Source organism: Anolis sagrei, chromosome 2, assembly GCF_037176765.1.
Source record: "Anolis sagrei isolate rAnoSag1 chromosome 2, rAnoSag1.mat, whole genome shotgun sequence".
Taxonomy (NCBI): Eukaryota; Metazoa; Chordata; class Lepidosauria; order Squamata; family Dactyloidae; genus Anolis; species Anolis sagrei.
This window is the reverse complement of record NC_090022.1, coordinates 289,671,187-289,695,240: the sequence shown is the minus strand read 5'-3', so window position 1 is coordinate 289,695,240 and position 24,054 is coordinate 289,671,187. Positions and strand designations below refer to the sequence as shown.

General features: G+C 41.8%; 2 protein-coding genes across 4 annotated transcripts in view; one reads left to right on the top strand and one right to left on the bottom strand.

Annotated features, from left to right (window-relative positions):
- The window catches only part of PIAS2 (protein inhibitor of activated STAT 2), a 29,618-nt gene extending 25,640 nt beyond the window's left edge, over positions 1-3,978 (bottom strand). For 2 of the 3 annotated variants that reach the window (XM_060761219.2, XM_060761220.2), the window contains exon 1: positions 3,864-3,977. In XM_060761219.2, coding sequence (XP_060617202.2) covers positions 3,864-3,887 — 24 coding nt within the window. In that variant the 5' untranslated portion in view covers positions 3,888-3,977. Of the gene's footprint in view, positions 1-3,863 lie in introns of all 3 variants that reach the window. The other variant, XM_060761218.2, reaches the window with a different exon arrangement.
- A 5,939-nt stretch (positions 3,979-9,917) lies between these two features.
- KATNAL2 (katanin catalytic subunit A1 like 2) overlaps positions 9,918-24,054 on the top strand; it is a 37,073-nt gene continuing 22,936 nt past the window's right edge. The window contains exons 1-5 of the mRNA XM_060761221.2: positions 9,918-10,077; positions 19,588-19,658; positions 19,900-20,066; positions 22,054-22,090; positions 23,841-23,970. Coding sequence (XP_060617204.2) covers positions 10,027-10,077; positions 19,588-19,658; positions 19,900-20,066; positions 22,054-22,090; positions 23,841-23,970 — 456 coding nt within the window. The 5' untranslated portion in view covers positions 9,918-10,026. The remainder of the gene's footprint in view (positions 10,078-19,587; positions 19,659-19,899; positions 20,067-22,053; positions 22,091-23,840; positions 23,971-24,054) is intronic.

The window sequence follows — 24,054 nt, the reverse complement described above, 5'->3', positions numbered from 1 at the left end:
GAAAGCTATCCTTGGAACAGAGCAGAATTAGGAGTGGGCCAAAAGTGACAAATAAAAGCCAGCTATTAAGAAAAATATTCACGTTTATAACATTACTATGTTTATTTACAACAACAACAACAACAACAACAACAACAACAACAACTTTATTCTTGAATCCCACCTCTATCTCCCAAAGAGACTCGAGGTTGCTTATATATGGCACAAAGTGCCTAAAACATAGCATAAAATAGACACAGAGTACAATACAATAAAGTAAAATATTTTGCATATAAAAAACAATTTAACTCAGAACAATAACCTATGGTGACAACTTTCGTAAGACATGGCCAGACTGTAAACAAGACAAGGGAATGGATAGTGCAAATTGTAGCTAAGGAACAAAAGCATGGAATGAAAGTGCAATGTTGTGTTATTGATTGTGGACCATTGGGACTAGCCATTCTAAAAGGCTTGTTTAAACATCCAAGTTTTCAGATTTGTACAGAAGAAGGGCAGTTTGGGGGCCTGCCTAATCTCCCTGAGGAAGGCATTCCAAAGCTGGGGGGCCACCATCGAGAAGGCCCTCTCCATGAGGGATGAGCCCTACAAACCACGTTTGTGTCTGGTGTTTAGTAAAACTCCAGTTTCCTCTCTTAGACGAGACTCAAAACAGCTTGCAACATTGAAAACAATATAGTCTGGCCATGAAGGAGAATATGCAGGTGTTCATTATATTTATTTATACTCTACTTTCTTCCTTTCCCTGCAGTGGGTTAAACTGTGAAGCTGCTGAACTTGCTGACCAGAAGGTCGGTGGTTCGAATCTGTGGGACAGGGTGAGCTCCCATTGTTAGTCCCAGCTTTTGCAACCTAGCAGTTTGAATCCGGGGAGCAGGGCGATACAAATGTGAGTACATCAATAGGTACTACTTTTGGGGAGGGTAATTTCGCTCCATTCAGTCATGCTGGCTGCATGACCTAGGTGTCTACGGACAATGCTGATTGCTTAGAAATGGAGGTGTCAGATTCGACTAGACTTCGTGTCAAGAGGAAACTTTTACCGTCTTCCCTTAGCAGCTCACAGTAACAATACAGGACAGCCGTTAGAGAGAATATTCAGGTTTATATTATTATTATTTATATGTATTATGCTCTCTTCAGTGGTTCACAAAATTAAAAATATAGACTGGCCATTAGAAAGACTATCCAGGTGTATATTAATTATTATATTATATTAATTATTATATTTGGCTCTCTTAATTGCTCACAGCCTTAAAAACAACACAGGCTGCCTATTACAGAGAATATTCATGTGTTCCCCCCAGCACCAACTGCTGCTCTGGGCCAAAATGAAGAGAGAGGGGGCCAGGGGACAGTTCCATCTTGTCTCCTGCATATGTCATCAGATGAGGACTTCTCCCCTCAGAACCAGCTGCCACTCTGGGATAGAGTGAAGGGGGGGGGGGGGGAGGCAGAGGACAGTTCCATCTTGTCTCCTGCATATGTCATCGGTGATGCAGGAGATAAGATCAAACTGTCCCCTGCCTCCCCCCAGCACCAACTGCCGCTCTGGGCCAGTGAAGAGAGAGGGGGCCAGGGGACAGTTCCACCTTGTCTCCTGTGCTATTCTAATAAAATAATGTAATACAATATCAATTATAAATACACATATATTTATAATATTATAATGTAATGCAATATAATACTACTAATAATATATTACAATTATATATTTATATTACATGTAATATTACTAATAATATTACAATATAATGGTATAGTACAATATAGTAATATTTTATTTATTTAAAACATTTATATTCCACCCTTTTCAACCCGAAGGGGACTCAGGACGGAGCACAGCATATACACAACAAACATTCAATGTATTTAATACTGATATTGAACTATGCTAAGGATATAATATATTGTGGAAGGCAAAAGGAAGAGGGCCCGACCAAGAAATGCAGTGGAATGAATAATTCAGAAATAGGAAGAATGAAGACAGAATGACTAGACGAAGCTGCTGGATAATGATTTTAACAGGACGACACTGGTGATTCTATGTTTTCAAAATGGTTTTAATGATTTATATGGTTTTTATATTATTAGGTTGAATGTTTTTAACTGTACTTTGAATGTATGGCATCAAATTCTGCCCATTTCTGTAAGCCGCTTTGAGTAGCTATAAGGCTGAGAAAGGAAGGCTACCAATGCCAAAAATAAATAAATTTATATGTATACTACATTACATGTTTTATTTATAAAGATATTTATTATTATTAGAATCATAGAATCGAAGAGTTGGAAGAGACCTCATGGGCCATCCAGTCCAACCCCATTCTGCCAAGAAGCAGGAATATTGCATTCAAATCACCCCTGACAGATGGCCATCCAGCCTCTGTTTAAAAGCTTCCAAAGAAGGAGCCTCCACCACACCCCGAGGCAGAGAGTTCCACTGCTGAACGGCTCTCACAGTCAGGAAGTTCTTCCTCATGTTCAGATGGAATCTCCTCTCTTGTAGTTTGAAGCCATTGTTCCACGTCCTAGTCTCCAGGGAAGCAGAAAACAAGCCGGCTCCCTCCTCCCTGTGGCTTCCTCTCACATATTTATATATGACTATCATATCTCCTCTCAGCCTTCTCTTCTTTAGGCTAAACATGCCCAGCTCCTTAAGCTGCTCCTCATAGGGCTTGTTCTCCAGACCCTTGATCATTTTAGTCACCCTCCTCTGGACACATTCCAGCTTGTCAATATCTCTCTTGAATTGTGGTCCCCAGAATTGGACACAATATTCCAGGTGTGGTCTAACCAAAGCGGAATAGAGAGGTAGCATTAATTCCCTAGATCTAGACACTATGCTCCTATTGATGCAGGCCAAAATCCCATTGGCTTTTTTTGCTGCCACATCACATTGTTGGCTCATGTTTAACTATTACTATAATTTATTAAACCTATTTATTACTATATGTATAGTCTCTTGGCTCTCTTAGTGCTTCAGGGGATTAAAAACAATTAGAGAGAATATTCAGGTGCAGATTATTATTTTGATTATTTATTGCTATTATTTATTACTATATGTATACCCTTCTGGCTCTCTTAGTGGCTCACAGCACAGGCCGGCCATTAAGAGAGACTATTCGGATTTATTATAATTATTATTGGTAATGTATTGTCGAAGGCTTTCATGGCTGGAATCACTAGGTTCTTGTAGGTTTTTTCGGGCTATAGGGCCATGTTCTACAGGCATTTCTCCTGACGTTTCGCCTGCATCTATGGCAAGCATCCTCAGAGGTAGTGAGGTCTGTTGGAAATAGGAAAATGGGTTTTTATATCTGTGGAATGACCAGGGTGAGACAAAGGAATCTTGTCTGTTGGAGCAAGGTGTGAATGTTTCAACTGACCACCTTGATTAGCATTTAATGGCTTGGAAGTGCCTGGGGGGAATCTTCTGTTGAGAGTGATTTGATGTGCCTGATTGTTTACGCTCTGTTGTTTAGCTGTTGTTAATTCCTACTTCCAACAGACCTCACTACCTCTGGGGATGCTTGCCATAGATGCAGGCGAAACGTCAGGAGAAATGCCTCTAGAACATGGCCCTATAGCCCGAAAAAACCTACAGGAACCTAATTATTGGTAATATTCCAATGTATTCTGCCTAAGGCCTTCTTCTTTCCTTGGAGGGGCCTAGGCGCTGCTCGCAGCCTTAGGAACAAGACCGTGTAGGCCCCAATTCCCGGGCTGTGGGGGCGAGCTAGGCCTCAGGCTCCAGGGAGAGAAGGAAGGAAGGTTGGGAGGCCTCAGTGGACAGAGGGATCCGGGGCCCAGGCAACGGAGGCCCCCGCGGCCTTGCCTTCCAACCGCCCGCGCCTGCTGCTCACCCTCAGCTCCTCGAAGTCCGCCATTTTCCCTCCGCCGCCTCCGCCGCTTCTGCCGCCACCATCCTGAGGCACGCGCCCAGCGCCCCCTCCCCCGCCGCTCCGCCGGTCACGTGGACCCCCCGAGGGGCGGGGCCTACTCCTGGCCACGCCCCCTTCGCTGGGTGTTTGAAAGGGCGGGCGGGAGGGAGGGAGGAGCCCTCTTGAGAATGAGGCTTTCCTTTCTTAAAGGGGCAGCACTGTTTTGGCAACAACAACAGCAACATGAAGTCTTCCATGGCCGGAATCACTGGGTTGTTGTAGGTTTTCCGGGCTGTAAGGCCATGCTCCAGAAGCATTCCCTCCTGAGATTTCCCCTGCATCTGTGGCAGGCATCCTCAAAGGTTGTGAGGTCTATTTGGCCTGCATCAATAGGAGCATAGTGTCTAGATCTAGGGAAGTAATGCTACCCCTCTATTCTGTTTTGGTTAGACCACATCTGGAATATTGTGTCCAATTCTGGGCACCACAATTCAAGAGAGATATTGACAAGCTGGAATGTGTCCAGAGGAGGGCGACTAAAATTATCAAGGGTCTGGAGAACAAGGCCTATGAGGAACGGCTTAAGGAGCTGTGCATGTTTAGCCTGAAGAAGAGAAGGCTGAGAGGGGATATGATTGTTGTTCATTCGTTCAATTGTCTCTGACTCTTCGCGACCTCATGGACCAGCCCATGCCAGAGCTCCCTGTCGGCCGTCACCACCCCCAGCTCCTTCAAAGTCAGTCCAGTCACTTCAAGGATCCCATCCATCCATCTTGCCCTTGGTTGGCCCCTCTTCCTTTTGCCTTCCACTTTCCCCAGCATAATTGTCTTCTCTAGGCTTTGCTGTCTCCTCAAGATGTGGCCAAAGGACTTCAGCTTTGTCTCTAGTATCCTTCCCTCCAGTGAGCAGTCGGGCTTTATTTCCTGGAGGATGGACTGGTTGGATCTTCTCGCAGTCCAAGGCACTCTCAGCACTTTCCTCCAACACCACAGCTCAAAAGCATCGATCTTCCTTCGCTCAGCCTTCCCTAAGGTCCAGCTCTCACATCCGTAGGTTACTACAGGGAATACCATGGTTTTGACTAGGCAATGGATCTTTGTTGCCAGTCTGATGTCTCTACTCTTTACTACTTTATCGAGACTGGACATTGCTCTCCTCCCAAGAAGTAAGCGTCTTCTGATTTCCTGGCCACAGTCTGCATCTGCAGTAATCTTTGGGGATATGATAGCCATGTATAAATATGTGAGAGGAAGCCACAGGGAGGAGGGAGCAAGCTTGTTTTCTGCTTCCCTGGAGACTAGGATGCGAAACAATGGCTTCAAACTACAAGAGAGGAGATTCCATCTGAACATGAGGAAGAACTTCCTGACTGTGAGAGCCGTTCAGCAGTGGAACTCTCTGCCCCGGAGTGTGGTGGAGGCTCCTTCTTTGGAAGCTTTTAAACAGAGGCTGGATGGCCATCTGTCAGGGGTGATTTGAATGCAATATTCCTGCTTCTTGGCAGGGGGTTGGACTGGATGGCCCATGAGGTCTCTTCCAACTCTTTGATTCTATGATTCTATGATCTGTGGCAGGCATCCTCAGAGGTTGTGAGGTCTATTGGGAACTAGGAAATTTGGGTTTATATATCTGTGGAATAATGTCCAGGGTGGGAGAAAGAACTCTTGTTACATCCCGAATAGACTACTGCAACGCACTCTACCCTTGAAGACGATGATCCGGAAGCTCAAGTTGGTACAAAACGCAGCTACTCGGCTTCTTGCGGGAATTCTGATGAGATGCCACATAACCCCAATCTTACTACAGCTGCATTGGTTACCAATTGAGCACCGGATCACTTTCAAAGTGATGGTACTCACCTTTAAGGCCTTGCATGGTCTGGGGCCGATGTACCTGAGGGACCGCCTCACCCCCTACCAACCCCAGAGATCCCTCCGTTCTGAGGACCAAGATCTATTGGAAGTCCCCAGTGTCAGGACCTTGCATCTAACAGCAACCAGACGCAGAGCCTTCACAGCAGTGGCACCATCACTCTGGAATACTCTGCCACTTGAAGTCTGTGCCTTGCGGGACTCACCATCTTTCCGCAGGGCATGTAAGACATACCTGTTTCAACAGGTTTTAATGTTTGATAGTGTTGTTTTTAAATTGTTTTAAATTGCTTTTAAATTGTGTTAGATTTTAGCTAGTCTTGTAAGCCGCTCCAAGCCCCAGGGGAGTGGCGGCATATAAGTTTAAATAATAAATAAATAAATAAATAAATAAGACTGTTCGGAAACTTCAACTGGTCCAGCAAGCGGCAGCCAGATTACTCACCGGAGCGTCATACAGGGAGCACACCACCGCCCTGCTGTGTCAGCTCCACTGGCTGCCGGTCCAGTTCAAGGTGTTGGTTTTGACCTACAAAACCCTATACGGTTCCAGTCCAGCATACCTGTCCAAACACATCTCCCTCTACGTCCCACCCCGGATTTTGAGATCATCTGGGAGGGCCCTACTCTCGACCCCACCGCTATCACAAGTGAGGTTGGTGGGGACGAGGAACAGGGCCTTCTCAGTGGTGGCCCCTCACCTGTAGAACTCACTCCTGGGGGTAATTAGGTCATCAACTTCCCTCCTCCTCTTCGGGAGGAAAGTAAAGACATGGTTGTGGGACCAGGCCTTTGGGCAATCTGACAACTAGATAAGGACAATCAGACAATTAAGATGTGCCTGATTGTTTCCTCTCTGCTTCACAGCATATTATTTGAGAACACAGAAATGCTGGTCCACTCCAACAACCACCATGTCAGACTACACAGAGAAGCCATTGAAATCCACAAGCATGTGGACAATTTCAACAGAAAGGAGGAGACCATGAAAATGAACAAAATCTGGCTACCAGTATAAAAAAAAACTCTAAAATTACAACAGCAAAACAGCAGAGAAGAAACAACAACAGTAACAACAAAATGTATTTATCCCTGTCAGAGACTAATAATGTTGTTATTGCATTCAATTCTCAAAGGGTCTCTGTTAATATTAACAATAGCAATATTAGTAATCTCAGTAATTGTTATTTATTGTCATATTCAGACCTGTATTAGTGCTGACCTGTTAGACAGTCTCTGGCAGTATTTAACAATAGCAATAATAATATTATTTGCTGCCAGAGTTCCTCATTGTCTTACCTTTCCTTTATTGTGTTATCTTGGGTGAGCAGTTCCAGTTTCCACTCAAAGTTAAACAATCCTGACAAGTTTTACAGAGAAAGTAAAAAATAATACAAAATAGTAAATGTGAAGCATATATACATTAAGCACAATCAGTAGTTATAATTTATATCTCTTATATAGCATGCTTACAGCATGCACAACAAACCATATGAGCTAATAAATAAATAAAAATAACAACTACTGTGCTGCAGGCCCGTAGCCAGGATTTCGTTTCGGGTGGGGGGGGGGGCTAAAAAATTTTCAGGGGGGGGGGTTGGGGGGGCTGAGTCTGAGTGAAAGAGGGTCTAGCCTAGCAAACCTTTTGTATCATTACCCCAATACCCCCATGCATATGGGATATATTGAGTATGGTGATCAGATCATGATATGAATAAACATAACAGTTTAAATAATGTACCAGTAAGGCCTTTTCGCGAACCACCATGAGAATTTGGGGGGGGGGGGGCTTAAGCCCCTCAAGCCCCCCCCCCCCCCCCAGCTACATGCCTGCTGTGCTGCCTACTTCTTACAGTATCCTCACAGGGTTACAATACTCACTACAATTCACTATGCATTTACAATGGAGTATAACTGGAGAACGCTTCTCATTCACACACAGACATCATATATTTTCCTTTTAGAAATTAAGATACACATCAGGAAGAATTGTTCCCAGGTGGAGGTGAAATGAATGGGAGTTCTTATTTACCTAGGGAAATTAGGGGCAAATAATGTTGCCTACTTGCTTCAAGTAGAGCAGACAGTGAGTCCTGGCAGAACAATGACTGTAAGTGACTTTAGAAACTTAAGTAAATATTTAGAAATTGGGTCTACTTTGTGGAGAGAAAAAGTGGGGTGTAAATAATAATAATAACAATGGATTGTCGATATTGCTGTCCCAGGTGACAGCAGGATCGAAGAGAAACAACTAGAAAAGCTGACACGATATAAGGATTTAAAGGTCGAACTGCAAAGACTCTGGCACAAATTAGTCAAGGTGGTCCCAGTGATGATCGGCACACTGGATGCAGTGCCTAAAGACCCTGGCCTGCACTTAAACACAATCGGCGCTGACAAAATTACCATCTGCAAGTTGCAGAAGGCCACGTTACTGGGATCTGCACACATTATTCGCCAATATATCACACAGTCCTAGACACTTGTGATCCAATACAACAGCCAGCAGAGTTATCTTGTCTGCTGTGGACTCATCTTGTTGTGTTTCAAATAATAATAATAATACTAACATAGATGCAGTTAAATGCATTAATTAAAGTGCATTAATTATATTTATTTATTTTTTACGGCATTTATATGCCACCCTTATCACCCCGAAGGGGACTCAGAGCAGCTTACAATATATATTTTCATACAATATATTATACTATTAGCATAGTAATATAATATTTATATTATATTATATTATATTATTAGCATAGTACAATATATCAGTATTATATATTATATATCAGTATTATATATATAGCATAGATTTATTATTTATTTATTTAGCAATTTTGTATACCGGTCTTCTCCCCTCTATCGGGGGACTCGGGCCGGTTTCCAACAATAAAATCACGAAACAATCATTAAAAACATCATATAACATATTCAATTAAAATGTTATAACAGCAAAATGCAATCACATAATAACAATGGTCAGTTGTCATAGTGAATTCGTTGTCCATCATTCATCGTCATCTATCCGATCACAGAAATATTGATTCACTCGTCGAAAGCCAAACCCCATAGCCAGGTTTTCACCCGTTTTCTGAATGACAGATTGGAGGGGGCAGTTCTGATCTCCAGTGGGAGAGAGTTCCAGAGTCGAGGGACCACCACCGAGAAGGCCCTGTCCCTCGTCCCCACCAGACGCGCTGGTGGGACCGAGAGCAGGGCCCCTCCAGGCGATCTTAACAACCTAGATGGTTCATAGGGGAGAATATGTTCGAACAGGTTAACTGGGTTGGAGTCGTTTAGGGATTTATAGGTTAACACCAGCACTTTGAATTGTGCTCAGAAGCTAATTGGCAACCAGTGGAGCTGGTGCAACAGAGGAGTAGTATGCTCCTTGTACCCTGCTCGTGTTAGCATTCTGGCTGCCGCACGTTGGACTAGTTGGAGCTTCCGGGCAGTCTTCAAAGGCAACCCCACGTAGAGAGCGTTGCAGTAATCTAAATGGGATGTAACCAAAGCATGGACCACCGTGGCCAAGTCAGACTTCCCAAGGTATGGGCGCAGCTGGCGCACAAGTAATAATAATAAGATGCACTCAAAGTAATAATAATGATAATGATATAATAATAATAATAATAATATAATAATTATAAGCATAATTATAAGCATAATAATAATTATAAGCATAATAATAAGCATCTGAGGATGCTTGCCATAGATGCAGGCGAAACGTCAGGAGAAATGCCTCTAGAACATGGCCCTATAGCCCGAAAAAACCTACAAGAACCTAATAATAATATAGATAGCATAGATGCCCCCCAAAACGCCTTTTTCTAAGTTCACTAACTTCTCTTCTTTCCATGCAATTGCTCTGCTGAGTCATCAAAAAGGGCTGACTTCCGCTTTCCACTTGTGCTGGACACTAGAGAGTCTTTTCTGCTGAGTCAGCAAACGAATCTCTGCGTCATCAATGAAGGAGGCTTCTTTGCAGCGCTTGCCCAGCTAGTTCCTGGAGACTCCGCCCCTTTCCCCTCCCTAACCTCCTGATTGGTCAGCCTTTCAGCCTATCCCGTGTTGCCCGCGATTGTCCTTTGCCCCGCCCTTCCTTTCATTGGCCAAACCTTGTCCCTTCCACGCCGTTGATTGGCTGTTCTGTCATACTGCCGAACGCCGTCGTAGTGGAGCAGCAAGCCACCGGTCTCTTCATGTTGCAAATCTGGAATAGAAATATACCCGGATTTTCTTTTGATTGTCTTTAAATACCATTCTAGCCATGGAGTTAACTTACCATGCTTTGAAAAAGACGCATGAGGTGAAGGAAGCGGTGAGTGGGGGAAAGAAGGCCTGGATTGTGTGTGTTTCTCTGCGTTGCTATGGCAACTGATAAGGCGCGTTCTGTGCGCATGCGCCTCTCTAACTGGGTTGCACCTGCGCAGGCGCAGTGGAGCTCCTGAGCCCAGCTGAGTTACAAGGTCTTGCAGAGTTGTTGCACTTGGGTTTTCTTGAGATACACACACACACACACAGAAATATGAATGATGAGGAGATTATATATATATATATATATATATATATATATATATATATATATATATATGAGCTTGTGCACATATTGATATCTATCTATCTATATATATATGAATTATGAGGATATATAAATATGAGTCTCTACAGATCACAAAGCTGTTATTTTATGTGCCTTTTTTTTTGCAAATCCCAAATGAGTTTTCGAATAGGCTTTTTCCACAATGTTTTGCACCTCACCACTATTTGGTAAACCTTTTTGGTTTTTTTTTTTTTTGGTGGAGCATCCCAGTTAGACAGGTTGAGCATTACTTACCCGGAATTCCAAAATCTGAAATCATCATAGTGTGGCTGAGGTAATGATTGTGTGCTATCGTACGCTGGGCCTATACATAAGACTGTAGACAGGACATACATTCTGTGTGCCCAACGGGACGCCGGGGCTGCCTGAGATTAAAGGCCCTTGGATTCCCCCAAACAGAGTCTTTAGATTGCTTAAAGGTTGAACAAAGTTCTTTATTATTGAAATCAACCAGGTACTTCAAGGCTTTCTTGACAGTCTATTGGCTCTCTCAATCTTGTCCACTATCTTCACTATCTTCATAACTGTTTTTTTTTACTAATGGGGAAATCCTTAACCTCTTATCTGGGCAGTCTGTCTTTGCCTCTGTTGGCGTGGAGCCCCTACACCCGGTACCAACTGCTTCTGGGTGCCGCGAGTGGCCCTTACCAAGCAGAGTCCTTTGTAGACTTCCAGGCAGGCATGTAGTCGGGGGGGGGGGGGCTTGAGGGGCTTCAGCCCCCCCCCCCCCCCCGAAATTCTCATGGTGGTCCGCGAGAAGGTCTTACTGGTACATTATTTAAACTGTTATGTTTATTCATATCATGATCTGATCACTATGCTCAATATATCCCATATGCATGGGGGTATTGGGGTAATGATACAAAAGGTTTGCTAGGGTAGACCCTCTTTCACTCAGACTCAGCTCCCCCCGAAACAAAATCCTGGCTACGGGCCTGCTTCCAGGGGAAAAGAAGGTGTTCAGGTTTCCGTGATGGCTGGCTGAAGTGGTGTGGGACCGGATTACCTCAGCAAAGGAGAGCCGCTGCAAACTAGCCTCCTGCGAGAGCAAACTGTGCGAGCACGTCCATGACGTCATGAGACTGTGCCTCTCTCTCCGCCCCTTTCTCCGCCTCTTTCTCCGTGCCAGAGTGGTTTTTCCTTTGCTAGGGCAGCGATGCCAGCGTTCTCTCTCAGTTGGCAGAATTCAACTGAGAGAGAACGCTGGCATCGCTGCCCTAGCAAAGGAAAAACCACTCTGGCACGGAGAAAGAGGCGGAGAAAGGGGCGGAGAGAGAAGCGCAGTCTCATGACGTCATGGACGTGCTCGCACAGTTTGCTCCCGCAAGAGGCTAGTTTGCGACGGGTCTTACGCTGTAAAATCCTCAGCAAAAGAGCTTTGCTGAGCCTGCATCTCTCTGGCCAAGCTATGAGGCTGTATATCTCCCCAGCCAAGCTCTAGAAGACTAAGCTTTCTACAGGAGCTCCTGGTTTTATGTCCTGTTTGAAAGACTTCTCTGTGTGGACTGACCCACAAATGGCTCCTATTCCCTCCAAAACCCTAAAAGGGGGCGGGACCAGGGAACCTAATGATAATTGACAGGTCATAGATCCAATAAATGCAAATTAAGGACAACCATCTAACTACAAAGGCATAGAACTTTAAAATACATGCAGTAATCAACAAATAGCAAGATAAGCTGGAGCTCCTGGTGCGGCTATACCAGAACAGATAGAATAGAATTACCTTCAGGATATGTGTACAAGATATATATGAACGAAAACTAATTTTGTGATTAGATTTGGGGCTCATCTCCAGAATATCTGATTATGTAAATATATGCAGATATATCTATTCAATTTTTTTTTAAAAAAATTCTAAAATCCAAAACACTTTTGGTCTCATGTATTTCGGAAAGGTATATTCAACCTTTTCTTGTACCATGAACCAATTTTATTCAGAATTACAATTTGTCTAATGGTTACTTCTCTAATTATTATTACTAGCAGTCCCCTGCCACGCGTTGCTGTGGCCCAGTCTGGTGATCTGGAAAATAAAGTAATGAGAAAGTGTTGGTTTCTAATATATGTAATTCCTTTCTGCTTGTGAGTAAACAGTATTTCTTGCTGTTTCTTTGCCAATGTTTATGTGGAGATTGGCTGGTTTTCCTACTCTGGAACATGCAACATGTCATTGTCCTTCTTTAGGGGTCTTGTGCTGGTACGGCTGTACCAGGAGCTCCAACTTTATTTTCTTTCTGTTATCTGTTTGCAGTCATGGGGCAGGCCTCCTGTCCATCATAATTAAGCTTTGGTCCGCCCCTTGTTCAGGGCTCTGGGAGGGAAAGGAGCCATTTTTTGGGCAGTCTCTCATAAGGAATCTAAACTATAGGACGTAGACCAACTCGTCCCGTAGAAAAGCTTCTTTTCTCAAGAGCATCCAGGGAAAAGGAACATCCGGGGAAACAGAAATTCCAGGGGAAAGGTCCCAAGGCTCTGGCTGAGAGCTCACAGCCTCTCAGCAAACAGAGGGAAAACATCCCTGAAGTTTTCAAAGAATTCTCTGAGGGAGGACAGCACTACAGATCCACAGAACTCCAGCTGAAATATCTACAAGCCTCGGCTGGTAGGTCTACTCGATACCCAGACGCATTTGGAATCGGTAGTAGGACCCACACCGATGAGACATAGATAGTAAACAGCCTGGGAGAGGTTAAATAGGGTTTTTTCCTACAGAGAAAGTACAGTTAATTAAAGTCAGGTACCAGTCCATTGAGGACTAGACTAAGAAAGCCTTGAAGTGTTGTTTGAACCATTGAAGATTTGTTGTTTGTTCCATAATAAAGACTTTGTTGTATCTTTAAAGACTCTAAAGACCATCACTTCAGAAAAATCCCTGAGAACCTCTCTTTGAGGCTACCTGGCTTCCCGCTGGGCTTAAAGTATACGTCCTATAGAAAAGACAGCTGTTACAGGCCCAACACACGACAGAACACATAATGTAATTTGACGTTTAATAGGCTTTTCCTTAATCCCTCCTTATTATTCAACATTTTCGCTTATCCAACATTCTGCCAGCCTGTTTATGTTGGATAAGTGAGATTCTACTGTATATTTAAATGAGCTCCTCAAAGTGCTTCATCTTTTGTGGGATAGAGTTCAACTCCTCAGATAGATCTGCATGGATTTACTGTCCCACTGAGATGAGAGTCTCCAGCTCCCATTGCATTTGCAAACAGTGATGCCATGTTAATATCTTTCCTTTTAAAATGAAGTCCATTGGATTATGTTCATGACTCTGGTTGTTTCATTATCTGAGATGAGAGGAATGAATATGTAGGAGAGGGCCACTTGGGTTGCTGAATTCAGCTGTTAACCCTAAGAAACACACTTGCCTTCCCCTTAATTCCCTTTTTTTGGGCTGAAAAAGCTCCCCTCGGCTTATACTCGAGTCAAGGTTATTTATCATTTTACTCTATTATTATTATTATTATTATTATTATTATTACATTTATTTGTATTATTATTACATTTATTATTTTACTTTATTATTATTGGAAGGATATGTAAACACATGTACATTGAAGAAGGTTAGAATAATGGTTTAGTCAGAGTTGGAAAGTCTTATCTTACAGTTTTATGTAAATATTAATAAACAATCAACCTACTGATGCCTCTATTAATGTAATTTTATTTGTATCTAGTTTTATTTTGAAACTGACCCATAGCTTCTGCATTTTCCATCCTCGGCTTCTACTCGAGTCAATAAGTTTTCCCAGTTTTTTTGTAGTAAAATCAGGTGCCTCGGCTTATATTCGGGTCGGCTTATACTTAAGTACATACAGTAATTGTCCTTCTTTAGGGGTCCCTTTCAAATCTATGATATATCTGTGTGTGAATCATATCTATCTATCTATGGCTGGATGACTCTTTGTCAGGAGGGCTTTGATTAGATTTTCTTGCCTGGTGCAGAGAGTTGGACTGGATGGCCTTAAGTATTTTCTGTCGGTTATGGGGGTTCTGTGTGGGAAATTTGCCCCAGTTCTGTCGTTTGTGGGGTTCAAAATGCTCTTTGATTGTTGGTGAACTATAAATCCCAGCAACTACAAGTCCCAAATGTCAAGGTCTATTTCCCCAAACTCCATCTGTGTTCATATTTGAGCATATGGAATATTTGTGCCAAGTTTGGTCCAGATCCATCATTGTTTGAGTCCACAGTGGTCTCTGGATGTACGTGAACTACAGCTCCCAAAGTCAATGCCCACCAAACCTTTCTAGTGCTTTCTGTTGGTCATAGAAGTCCTGTGTGTCACCTTTGGTTCAATTCCATCATTGCTGGAGTTCAGAATGCTCTTTGATTGTAGGCTAATTATACATCCCAGCAACTACAACTCCCAAATGACAAAATCATATATATTTTTTTGAGTGATGGTCACTCCTTGTGTTGTGAGACGTTTTGTTGCCAAATTTGGTGTGATTTCCTTCATTGGTTCTTTTTTTTTTAAGGTACTCATTATGCACAGAGCATTTATAGATAGATAGATAGATAGATAGATAGATAGATAGATAGATTTACAGTCACCAGCATTCACCAGTCTACTTATCTTAACCCATATGGTGAAACAAAGAGCAAGAGACAATGAACTGTGTGGACAGAAGGAAATTACCGTATATTCCGGCATATAAGACGACTGGGTGTATAAGACGACCCCCAACTTTTCCAATTAAAATATAGAGTTAAGACCACTCCCATGCATAAGACTACACCCGCGTATAAGATGACCCCTGACTTTTGAGAAGATTTTCTTGGGTTTAAAAGTAGTCTTATACGCCAGAATATACTGTAGTATGAATTTCGAATATAAGTCATGACAAATGCTTTTTCATTTGGACTTGTAATTAGAAATTTAATAGGACTCATGTGCCCTTTTTAAATTGAGACAATTCACAAAATTGACCAAAGATTGTGATCAATGCAGAAGAGAACATATCTGATCATTCTTGCTTTAGATTTATTGAAATTGAGAGTGCAACATCAGCATCTTTCAAGAGCGAGGGGGTAAAAGAACCTTGTGGAATTATTGGATTTTAATAATAAACCTTGATTGCTCACTAATTCATCTTTTGGCAGCTGCAACCAAAACAATGTGTGGCATTTTAAGAAATGAATAATGTGCTCTGTAAACATGGAAGCTAATTAGGGAAGCACTTTTAGCATTTGAAACTAGCTCCTGTTTAAGTGCCTTAAGCTTTTATTAATTGTATGGACCAAAAAACCCTTATAGTAATTGAAAATTTAATTACACTATTTTTTTGTCCTAGGAATGGGAGCTTATTAAACTTTAAACACTTAACCGTCTATTGAAATACCAATGGCTGTAAAGAGGGTGGCATTCTACATAGCAATTAAAGAAGCAAATGTAAATCACTATAAACCTAAACTGAATTTTAAATAATGTTTTGCTTTTCAAAGTGCTTTTATCCTTTCAGGCATGTGCAAGATCTACCACTTCTGTGGGAACTAGTTGCAATTCTGAGCAAAGATGCATTTGGTGTGTTTTGGCCATTGTGGGAAGTGTTTGATGAGGGCTGCAGCGCTTTGCAGTAAAGGAGAGCCTACTTGAAGATTTGGAAAGGAAAGGACCAGAGATAAGATAAGGGTCAAAGGCTGCTTCTAATCTACACCGACCATAAAATTCTGACCAAAACTGCATTATATGGTCAGTGTAGAAACAAACAAACATAATAGATAATGTTTAGATTTACATACTTGCTGCTGGGCTGATTGAAACAAATTTTCACCTCTTAAGAAGGTTGCTGGCCACTCATTTCCATGAGAGAATCATAAAATTCGAAGCAACTCTAAGGGCCATGCAGTCCAACCCCATTCAGCCATACAGGAAAACACAATCAAAGCACTCCTGACAGATAGCCATCTAGTCTCTCTTTAAAAACCTCAAGAGAAAGAGACTCCAGCTGCTTCTACAGAGCCACATAATCCAGAATTTCTCCTCTTCATATACTGATTAGCTGTAGCACATTATATAGCTGATTTCAGACTTTCTCTTGACTTTTTTGGACACATGTTTTTCATTGGATATACATTGCAGCACGCATTAGACATGAACATTTTTAGACACCACCCATCTTATAACCCACATCATTCTGGATTTTACCGCATAATAATAATATTGATAATAATTGTGCGGTGTTCTGGCATTGTATATTTCTGCCACTTCTGTGAATATTCATTTGTATTTTTATTCTGTGGCCCACTTGTCGATGGATGTCCAGAATCAGCAGCATCCGCTGCGGTCCTTTTTTATTCTGGGCATCAATTGAGTCAGTATAGACTTCGTTTTGCTTTGCTTCTCCATAGTGCTAATGGGTTAGGTGCTCTTGGTTCCACTCCTCAGCTGAGACCTCTCTGGCTTGGTTGGACCTGCTGGTAGTTACATTGCCGCCAGCACAGCTCTCAGCATCCTTGGAGCAGTTAAGCCCCCCACCATAACAAGGTGGCACCCATCGGGGGTAGTAGAAAATGAACACGCAAAAATACTGTGGGACTTTCAAATCCAGACTGACAAAGTTTTGGAACACAATACACCAGACATCACGATTATGGAAAAGAATAAAGTTTGGATTATTGATGTCACCATACCGGGTTGTTTTTGTTTTTTTGTTTTTTTATCGTGTCAGGAGTGACTTGAGAAACTGCAAGTCACTTCTGGTGTGAGAGAATTGGCCTTCTGCAAGGACGTTGCCCAGGGGACGCCCAGATGATTTGATGCTTTTATCATCCTTGTGGGAGGCTTCTCTCATGTCCCCGCAAGAGGAGCTGGATTTGATAGAGGGAGCACATCCGCCTCTCCCCAGATTCGAACCATACCGGTTGACAGTCACATTGAGGAAAAACAACAGGAAAAACTCAGCTGTTATCAGGACCTCAAAATCGAACTGCAAAGGCTCTGGCATAAACCAGTTCAGGTCATCCCAGTGGTCATCGGCACACTGAGTGCCATGCCAAAAGATCTCAGCCAGCATTTGGAAACAATAAACATTAACAAAACTGCTTTGAGTCCCCTTCGGGGTGAGAAAAGCGGTATACAAATACTGTAAATAAATAAATAAAAATAAAATCACGATCTGTCAACTGCAAAAGGCCACCTGACTTGGGTCTGCACGTGTCACACAGTCCTAGACGCTTGGGAAGTATTTGACTTGTGATTTTGTGTTATGAAATCCAGCATATAGATCTCATTTGCTGTGACATACTGTGTTTTTGTGTCAGTAAAATAATAATAATAACAACAACTTTAGTCTTATACTCCGCCACCATCTCCCCAGAGGGACTTGGGGCGGCTTACAAGGGGACAAGGCCAAGAATACAGATTAAACACAACCAATAAAAATAAGACAAAATAAAATCAACTCCAACATCAGAAAAACATACAATCACATTACACATTTTAAAAACAGTATCATGGCTGAGGGAATAAATGCTGAGTGTGGAAGTATCAGAGAATGTGCAATTGTTCCTAGAGAGAGCCCAGGGAAGGTGGCAAATCAAATTAAGGTCACATCTGGAAGGATGAAGATGTGTAGATGTCTCAGAGTGTCATCACACTCTGAGACAGCATATTCGACTGTCAAACAGGTCTTACCATCAATCAGTTCTTCTTAATGTTTAGATGGAATCTTCAACTCTATTGCTCCATATTCTGGCCTTATAGTAGCAGGAAACAAGCCCTGTCATCAATATTACGTTCTTTCAATTATCTGTACATGGCTCTCACGTCCCCATTCAACCTTCTTCAAGCTAAACTTATCCAGCTTTCTAAGCCACTTTTCATAAGGATTTGGGCCCTAAAATCCGGAAAAACTAGAGCAATGGTTCTTTACCTGTGTGCCGTGGACCACCACTGGGCTGTGAGGACAAAAATCCGGTCCATGAGAGGTCCATCCGGTCCTCTTTCCTATTTATTTATTTATTTATTTATTTATTTATTTTATTTTATTTTATTTATTTTATTTCCCCTCCTTTTGCACCACCTGCCACTCCTTCCCTGTCACTGACCATGGCATATGTTCTGTATCAGATATCAGAGCTGATGTGGTCTATCCAATGCAATTTTCTGAATCAGTATCCAAACCAACTCTAAAGTTGCCCAAAAACTGATTCCTAACCCTTTTGGTACTAATGTCAGAGAGTGGTCCCTGGTCAAAAAAAGAAAAAAAAGATTGGAAACCACTGGTCTTGAAAAAACATTCTTTTTTCAAAACTATACCCAAAAGTAAATAAAAAAAGCTTTTTTCCTTGAGCCACTAGATGGCACCCCGTTTTTAAGAAAAAATCAGAACATTTTTGTATGCCACATAAAATGTGATGCTCATGAAAATCATGATCATCCTAAATATAATGCACACATAGCTATTCAGTGCATATACACTGTAGATTTAATGCAGTTTGACAGCACATTAGCTTCCATGGGGTCAGTGCTGCAGAATCATGACTGTTGTAATTTGGTTATTTATTTATCATGTCAGAAGCAAATTGAGTACAATTGTAATATATTTTTAAAATCACAAAGTTCAAAACTTGGTATTATGCTAAATGTCCTTTGACCAATAGCTGGCCACTTGGAGTGCCTCTGGTGTAGCTAGGAGAAGGTCCTCCATTGCACATAGGGCAAGGCCCAGACTGCATTGTAGTAGGTGGTCAGTGGTTTGCTCTTCTCCACACTCGCATGTCATGGACTCCACTTTGTAGCCCCATTTCTTTAGGTTGGCTCTGCATCTCATGGTGCCAGAGCGCAGTCTGTTCATTGCCTTCCAAGTCACCCAGTCTTCTGTGTGCCCAGGAGGGAGTCTCTTATTTGGTATCAGCCATTGGTTGAGGTTCTGGGTTTGAGCCTGCCACTTTTGGACTCTCGCTTGCTGAGGTGTTCTAGCGATTGTCTCTGTAGATCTTAGAAAACTATTTCTTGATTTAAGTCATTGACATGCTGGCTGATACCCAAACAGGGGGTGGGCCGGAGATGTCACTGCCTTGGTCCTTTCACTGTTGGTTGCTACTCCCCAGCGGATATCAGGTGGTGCAATACCAGCTAAAAGCCCTCAGGCTTAAAAGTCATGATAAGACAATATGGCATAACTCCTCCAATCTAATTGTTCCAATCTAATCTCTATTCAGGAGTGTTTGCTTTATCACAATGGAAAATATGACACAACTCACCTTTTTATTCACAGGAAGAGATGCGAACAGAAGCCCGTCGAAAAAATCTTCTCATTCTGATACTAAATTATTTAACTGAGGAAGGGTATGTATATTGTTGTTTCTTCTCCAGGAAAAAAATGTTCCTATGTAAGAGGACATTTTAGCATTGATCCAATCATCAAGAATCTTCCTATCAGCTGTTAGGAATTGTGGGAGTTGAAGTCCAAAACACCTGGAGGGCCAAAATTTATCCATGCCTGAGCTAGACATAATTTTTTTTAAAGTCTGTTACAATGTTTGTGTCTTAATAACAAAACAGGAACCTCTGGATTTATAATTCCCAGATATGTTGATACTGCAAACACTTTGGAACAAGAAACGAAAATGAACTTGCGACGCTTTGAAGTTTGCGACAACGTGGATCTTGAAACGATTATGCTGGAATATGAAAGTTATTACTATGTTAAATTTCAGAAGTATCCAAAGATCACCAAGAAAACCTTAGACACCAGTAAGTTGCGCTTTTTCAGAAACAATGCACTTGTTTCCCTTTCAAAATTAAAATTATATTACTGCAAGAAGTCTTCATAGACCTTTTCTTTCTTTTTTGGAAGCAATGTTGTCCAACATACTTTGGTCCATATAACTGAGCACTTTCTAATCTGCATAAATATATCACTGGCTGCATTAGAGATTTAAGCAGAGGCTGGATGGCCATCTTTCAGGGGTGCTTTGAATGGGATTTTCCTGCTTCTTGGCGGGGGGTTGGACTGGATGGTCCACAAGGTCTCCTTCAACTCCGTGATTCTATGATTCTATGAGCTTCAGCGCCAAATATTTGGTTAATTAAGATATTAAGATATTAATTATGAATATTAAGATATTAATTAACTAAATTAAGAGTAGAAATTTGTTAATGGATAAAATAAGAAGAAGGAATATTATGCAGAGTTGGAAGAAAAAGAAGAAAATATTGTGAACTAGCTAGCTGTACCCGCCACGCTTTGCTGTGGCCAAACTTCCCTCTTTCTTTCTTTCTTTCTCTCCTTCCTTCACTTCCTCTTTCCTTCCTTTCCCCTTTTTCTTTCTCTTCTGCTGTCTCTCTTTTCTTGCTTCTCTCTTTTCTTCTTTCCTTCCCTCCCTCTTTCTCTACATCTTCCCCCCTTCCTTCACTCCCTCTTTCCTTCCTTCTTTCCCTTTTTTCTTTCTTTATCTCCTTCCTTCTCTAGCTTTCCTTCCTTCTCCCTTTTTCTTTCCCTCCCTCTTTCTCTCCTTTCTTCCTTCTCTGCCTCTTTCCTTCCTTCTCTCTTTGCTTCCATACTTCCTTCTCCCTTTCCTTCTTTCTTTCCCTCCCTCCCTCTTTCTTTCTTTTTCTTTCTTTCTTTCTTTCTTTCTCTTTCTTTCTTTCTTTCTCTTTCTTTTTTTCTCCCCTTCCCTCCCTCTTTCTTCCCTTTTTTTCTATATTGTCATTTAGCTTTTGGGGGCCTTTTAAGTCCCTTCTGCTGTGCTTTTCAGTGTTTTTATGAGTGAAGGACATACATTGGGTTGTTAGGTGTATTGTGTCCAAATTTGGTGTCAATTCCCCAAGTGGTTTTTGAGTTCCGTTAATCCCACAAATGAACATTACATTTTTATTTACATAGATGTTGCAATTGGCCACCTTGATTAGCATTTAATGGCCCGCAGTTTCAAGGCCTGGCTGGTTGCTGCCTGGGGGAATCCTTTGTTGGGAGGTGTTAGCTGGCCTGATTGATTCTTGCCTGGAATTCCTCTCTTTTTTAAGCCTTGCCCTTTATTTACTGTCCTGATTTTAGAGTTTTTTAGTACTGGTAGACAGATTTTGTTCGTTTTCATGGTTTTCTCCTTTCTGTTGAAATTGTCCACATGCTTGTTGTGGCTTTCAATTGCTTCTCTGTGTAGTCTGACATGGTAGTTGTTAGACTGGTCCAGCATTTCTGTGTTCTCAAATAATATAAAAATAAACATGAAGATGAACAAAATCTGGTTACCGATATTTAAAAAAACTTCTAAAATCAGGACAGTAAATAAAGAGCTACACCCCAAAAACAGGGAAATTCCTGACAGAAAACAATCAGGGCCAGCTAACACCTCTCAACAAAGGATCCCCCAGACAGCAAGCAGCCAGGCTTTGAAGCTGCAAGGGCATCAATGTGGCCAATTTCAACATTCACACTTGCCTCAAAGAGACGAGAGTTCTTTCTCCCACCCTGGGCATTCCACATATATATAAACCCAATTTTCCTAGTTTCCAGCAGACCTCACAACTTCTGAGGATGCCTGCCATAGTTGTGGGCGAAACATCAGGAGAGAGTGCTTCTAGAACTTGGCCATACAGCCCAGAAAACTCATAACAACCCAGTGATTCCGGCCATCAAAGCCTCTGACAACACAAAGATATATTTTAAATTGTGACCTTCAGCTTGATACATTTATTAAAAGCAAGAGAAAATTCATACTCATGTTTTCCTTCCACACAGCTGATAATAAATCAAGAAGTGGAGGAAAAATAAAAAGGTAAGAGAAATGGCAACTACGCGAACAACAATAGTTAACAGAATTTTGTTGATTTAAAATACTTTATATTTATTTATCATTCCCACTCCAGTTTTGTGGCAAACAGGGTTAAGCTCGCAACATGGAAGCACTATACCATTTTCTAATGGAAAATAGAAAGTAAATCATAAGAGACTTCAATGTGAATGAAGTTGTTAATTGGGACAGGAGCAAAGAGATTTTGGTAACTATGTCTTGTGTCTTGGGTATCCTGTGGGGTAAAAGAATTTTTAAAGTATTTATAGTATTCAAAGTACTGTATATACTCAAGTATAAGCCTAGTTTTTCAGCTCTTTTTTTAGGCTGAAAAAGTCTCCCTTATGCTTGAGTCAAGGTTATTATTTTAATACATTTATCATTTTACTCTATTATTATTATTACATTTATTATTTTATTGTAGTATTACTCTTATGTCCTTTCCATTATTTTACTCTGTTGTTATTGTTATTATTATTATTATTATTATTATTATTATTATTACAACAGTTATTATTTTAATGTGTTGTTGAAGGCTTTCATGGCTGGAATCACTAGGTTCTTGTGGGTTTTTTCGGGCTATATGGCCATGTTCTAGAGGCATTTTCTCCTGACGTTTCACCTGCATCTATGGCAAGCATCTTCAGAGGCAGTGAGATCTGTTGGAATTAGGAAAATGGGTTTATATATCTGTGGAATGACTGGGGTGGGGCAAGGAGCTCTTCTCCGCTGGAGCTAGGTGTGAATGTTTTAACTGACCACCTTCATTGGCATTGAAAGGCCTGGCTGAGCCTGGGGGAATCTTTTGTTGAGAGGTGTTAAGATGTGCCTGGTTGTTTCCTCTCTGCTGTTTTGCTGTTGTAATTTTAGAGTTTATTAATACTGGTAGCCAGATTTTGTTCGTTTTCATGGTTTCCTCCTTTCTGTTGAAATTGTCCACATGCTTGTGGATTTCAATGGCTTCTCTGTGTAGTCTGACATGGTGGTTGTTGGTGTGGTCCAGCATTTCTGTGTTCTCAAATAAAATGCTGTGTCCAGGCTGGTTCATCAGGTGCTCTGCTATGGCTGATTTCTCTTGTTGAAATAGTCTGCAGTGCCTTTCATGTTCCTTGTTTCGTGTTTGGGCAATGCTGTGTTTGGTGGTCCCTATGTAGACTTGTCCACAGCTGCATGGTATACGGTAGACTCCTGCAGAGGTGAGAGGTTGATGAGAAGCTGATGAGGAAACACAATATACAAACTATCCACAGCCCCACCAAGAAAATCCAACAAATGCTACGTTCAGCAAAGGACAAGAGGGATCCTCTCACTTCTGCAGGAGTCTACCCTGTACCATGCAGCTGCGGACAAGTCTACAGAGGGACCATCAAACGCAGCGCCCAAACATGAAAGTTCTGGTGGTGAAAACTAGGGGGCGCTGGTGCTTTGCTTCTACAGTGTTGCTAAAGTTCTGGTGGTGAAAATGTCAGAACTCTTACAAAACTTTCAAAATGTCATTATTGGTGAGTTTTATGACAGAACCTATTAGGTACTGCCATTTATAATGAAATTTTGAAAGTTAAGGGATCGCGGCAATAGGAAAGTTGATCTGGAGGACCTCGAGATTTCTAGAAATCAAATCTGCAAACAATGAAAATTACCAAAGTTACCCCCATCAGTGTGTAGGGCTGTGTAACTATTAGTACTCTTTCGTATTGCAAGGTATGCTACACCAGGAACCCGTTTTGTGTTCTAGGGCAGGTAGCAGCAATTACCGGAATCTTCCTAAAATCAGCCAGCCTCAAACAACGCAGAGGCCCACGTCAAAAGCAAACCCTTCCAGAACAGCAGACTCCAAAAGTTTCAGCAAGGAGAGCCCTAGACAGGTTAACGTCCCTCTGTTACTTGCTTCTCACACCTTTTGGAATGTAATCCTTTTGACACTTGGGTAAGGCAACTAATAGATTGTG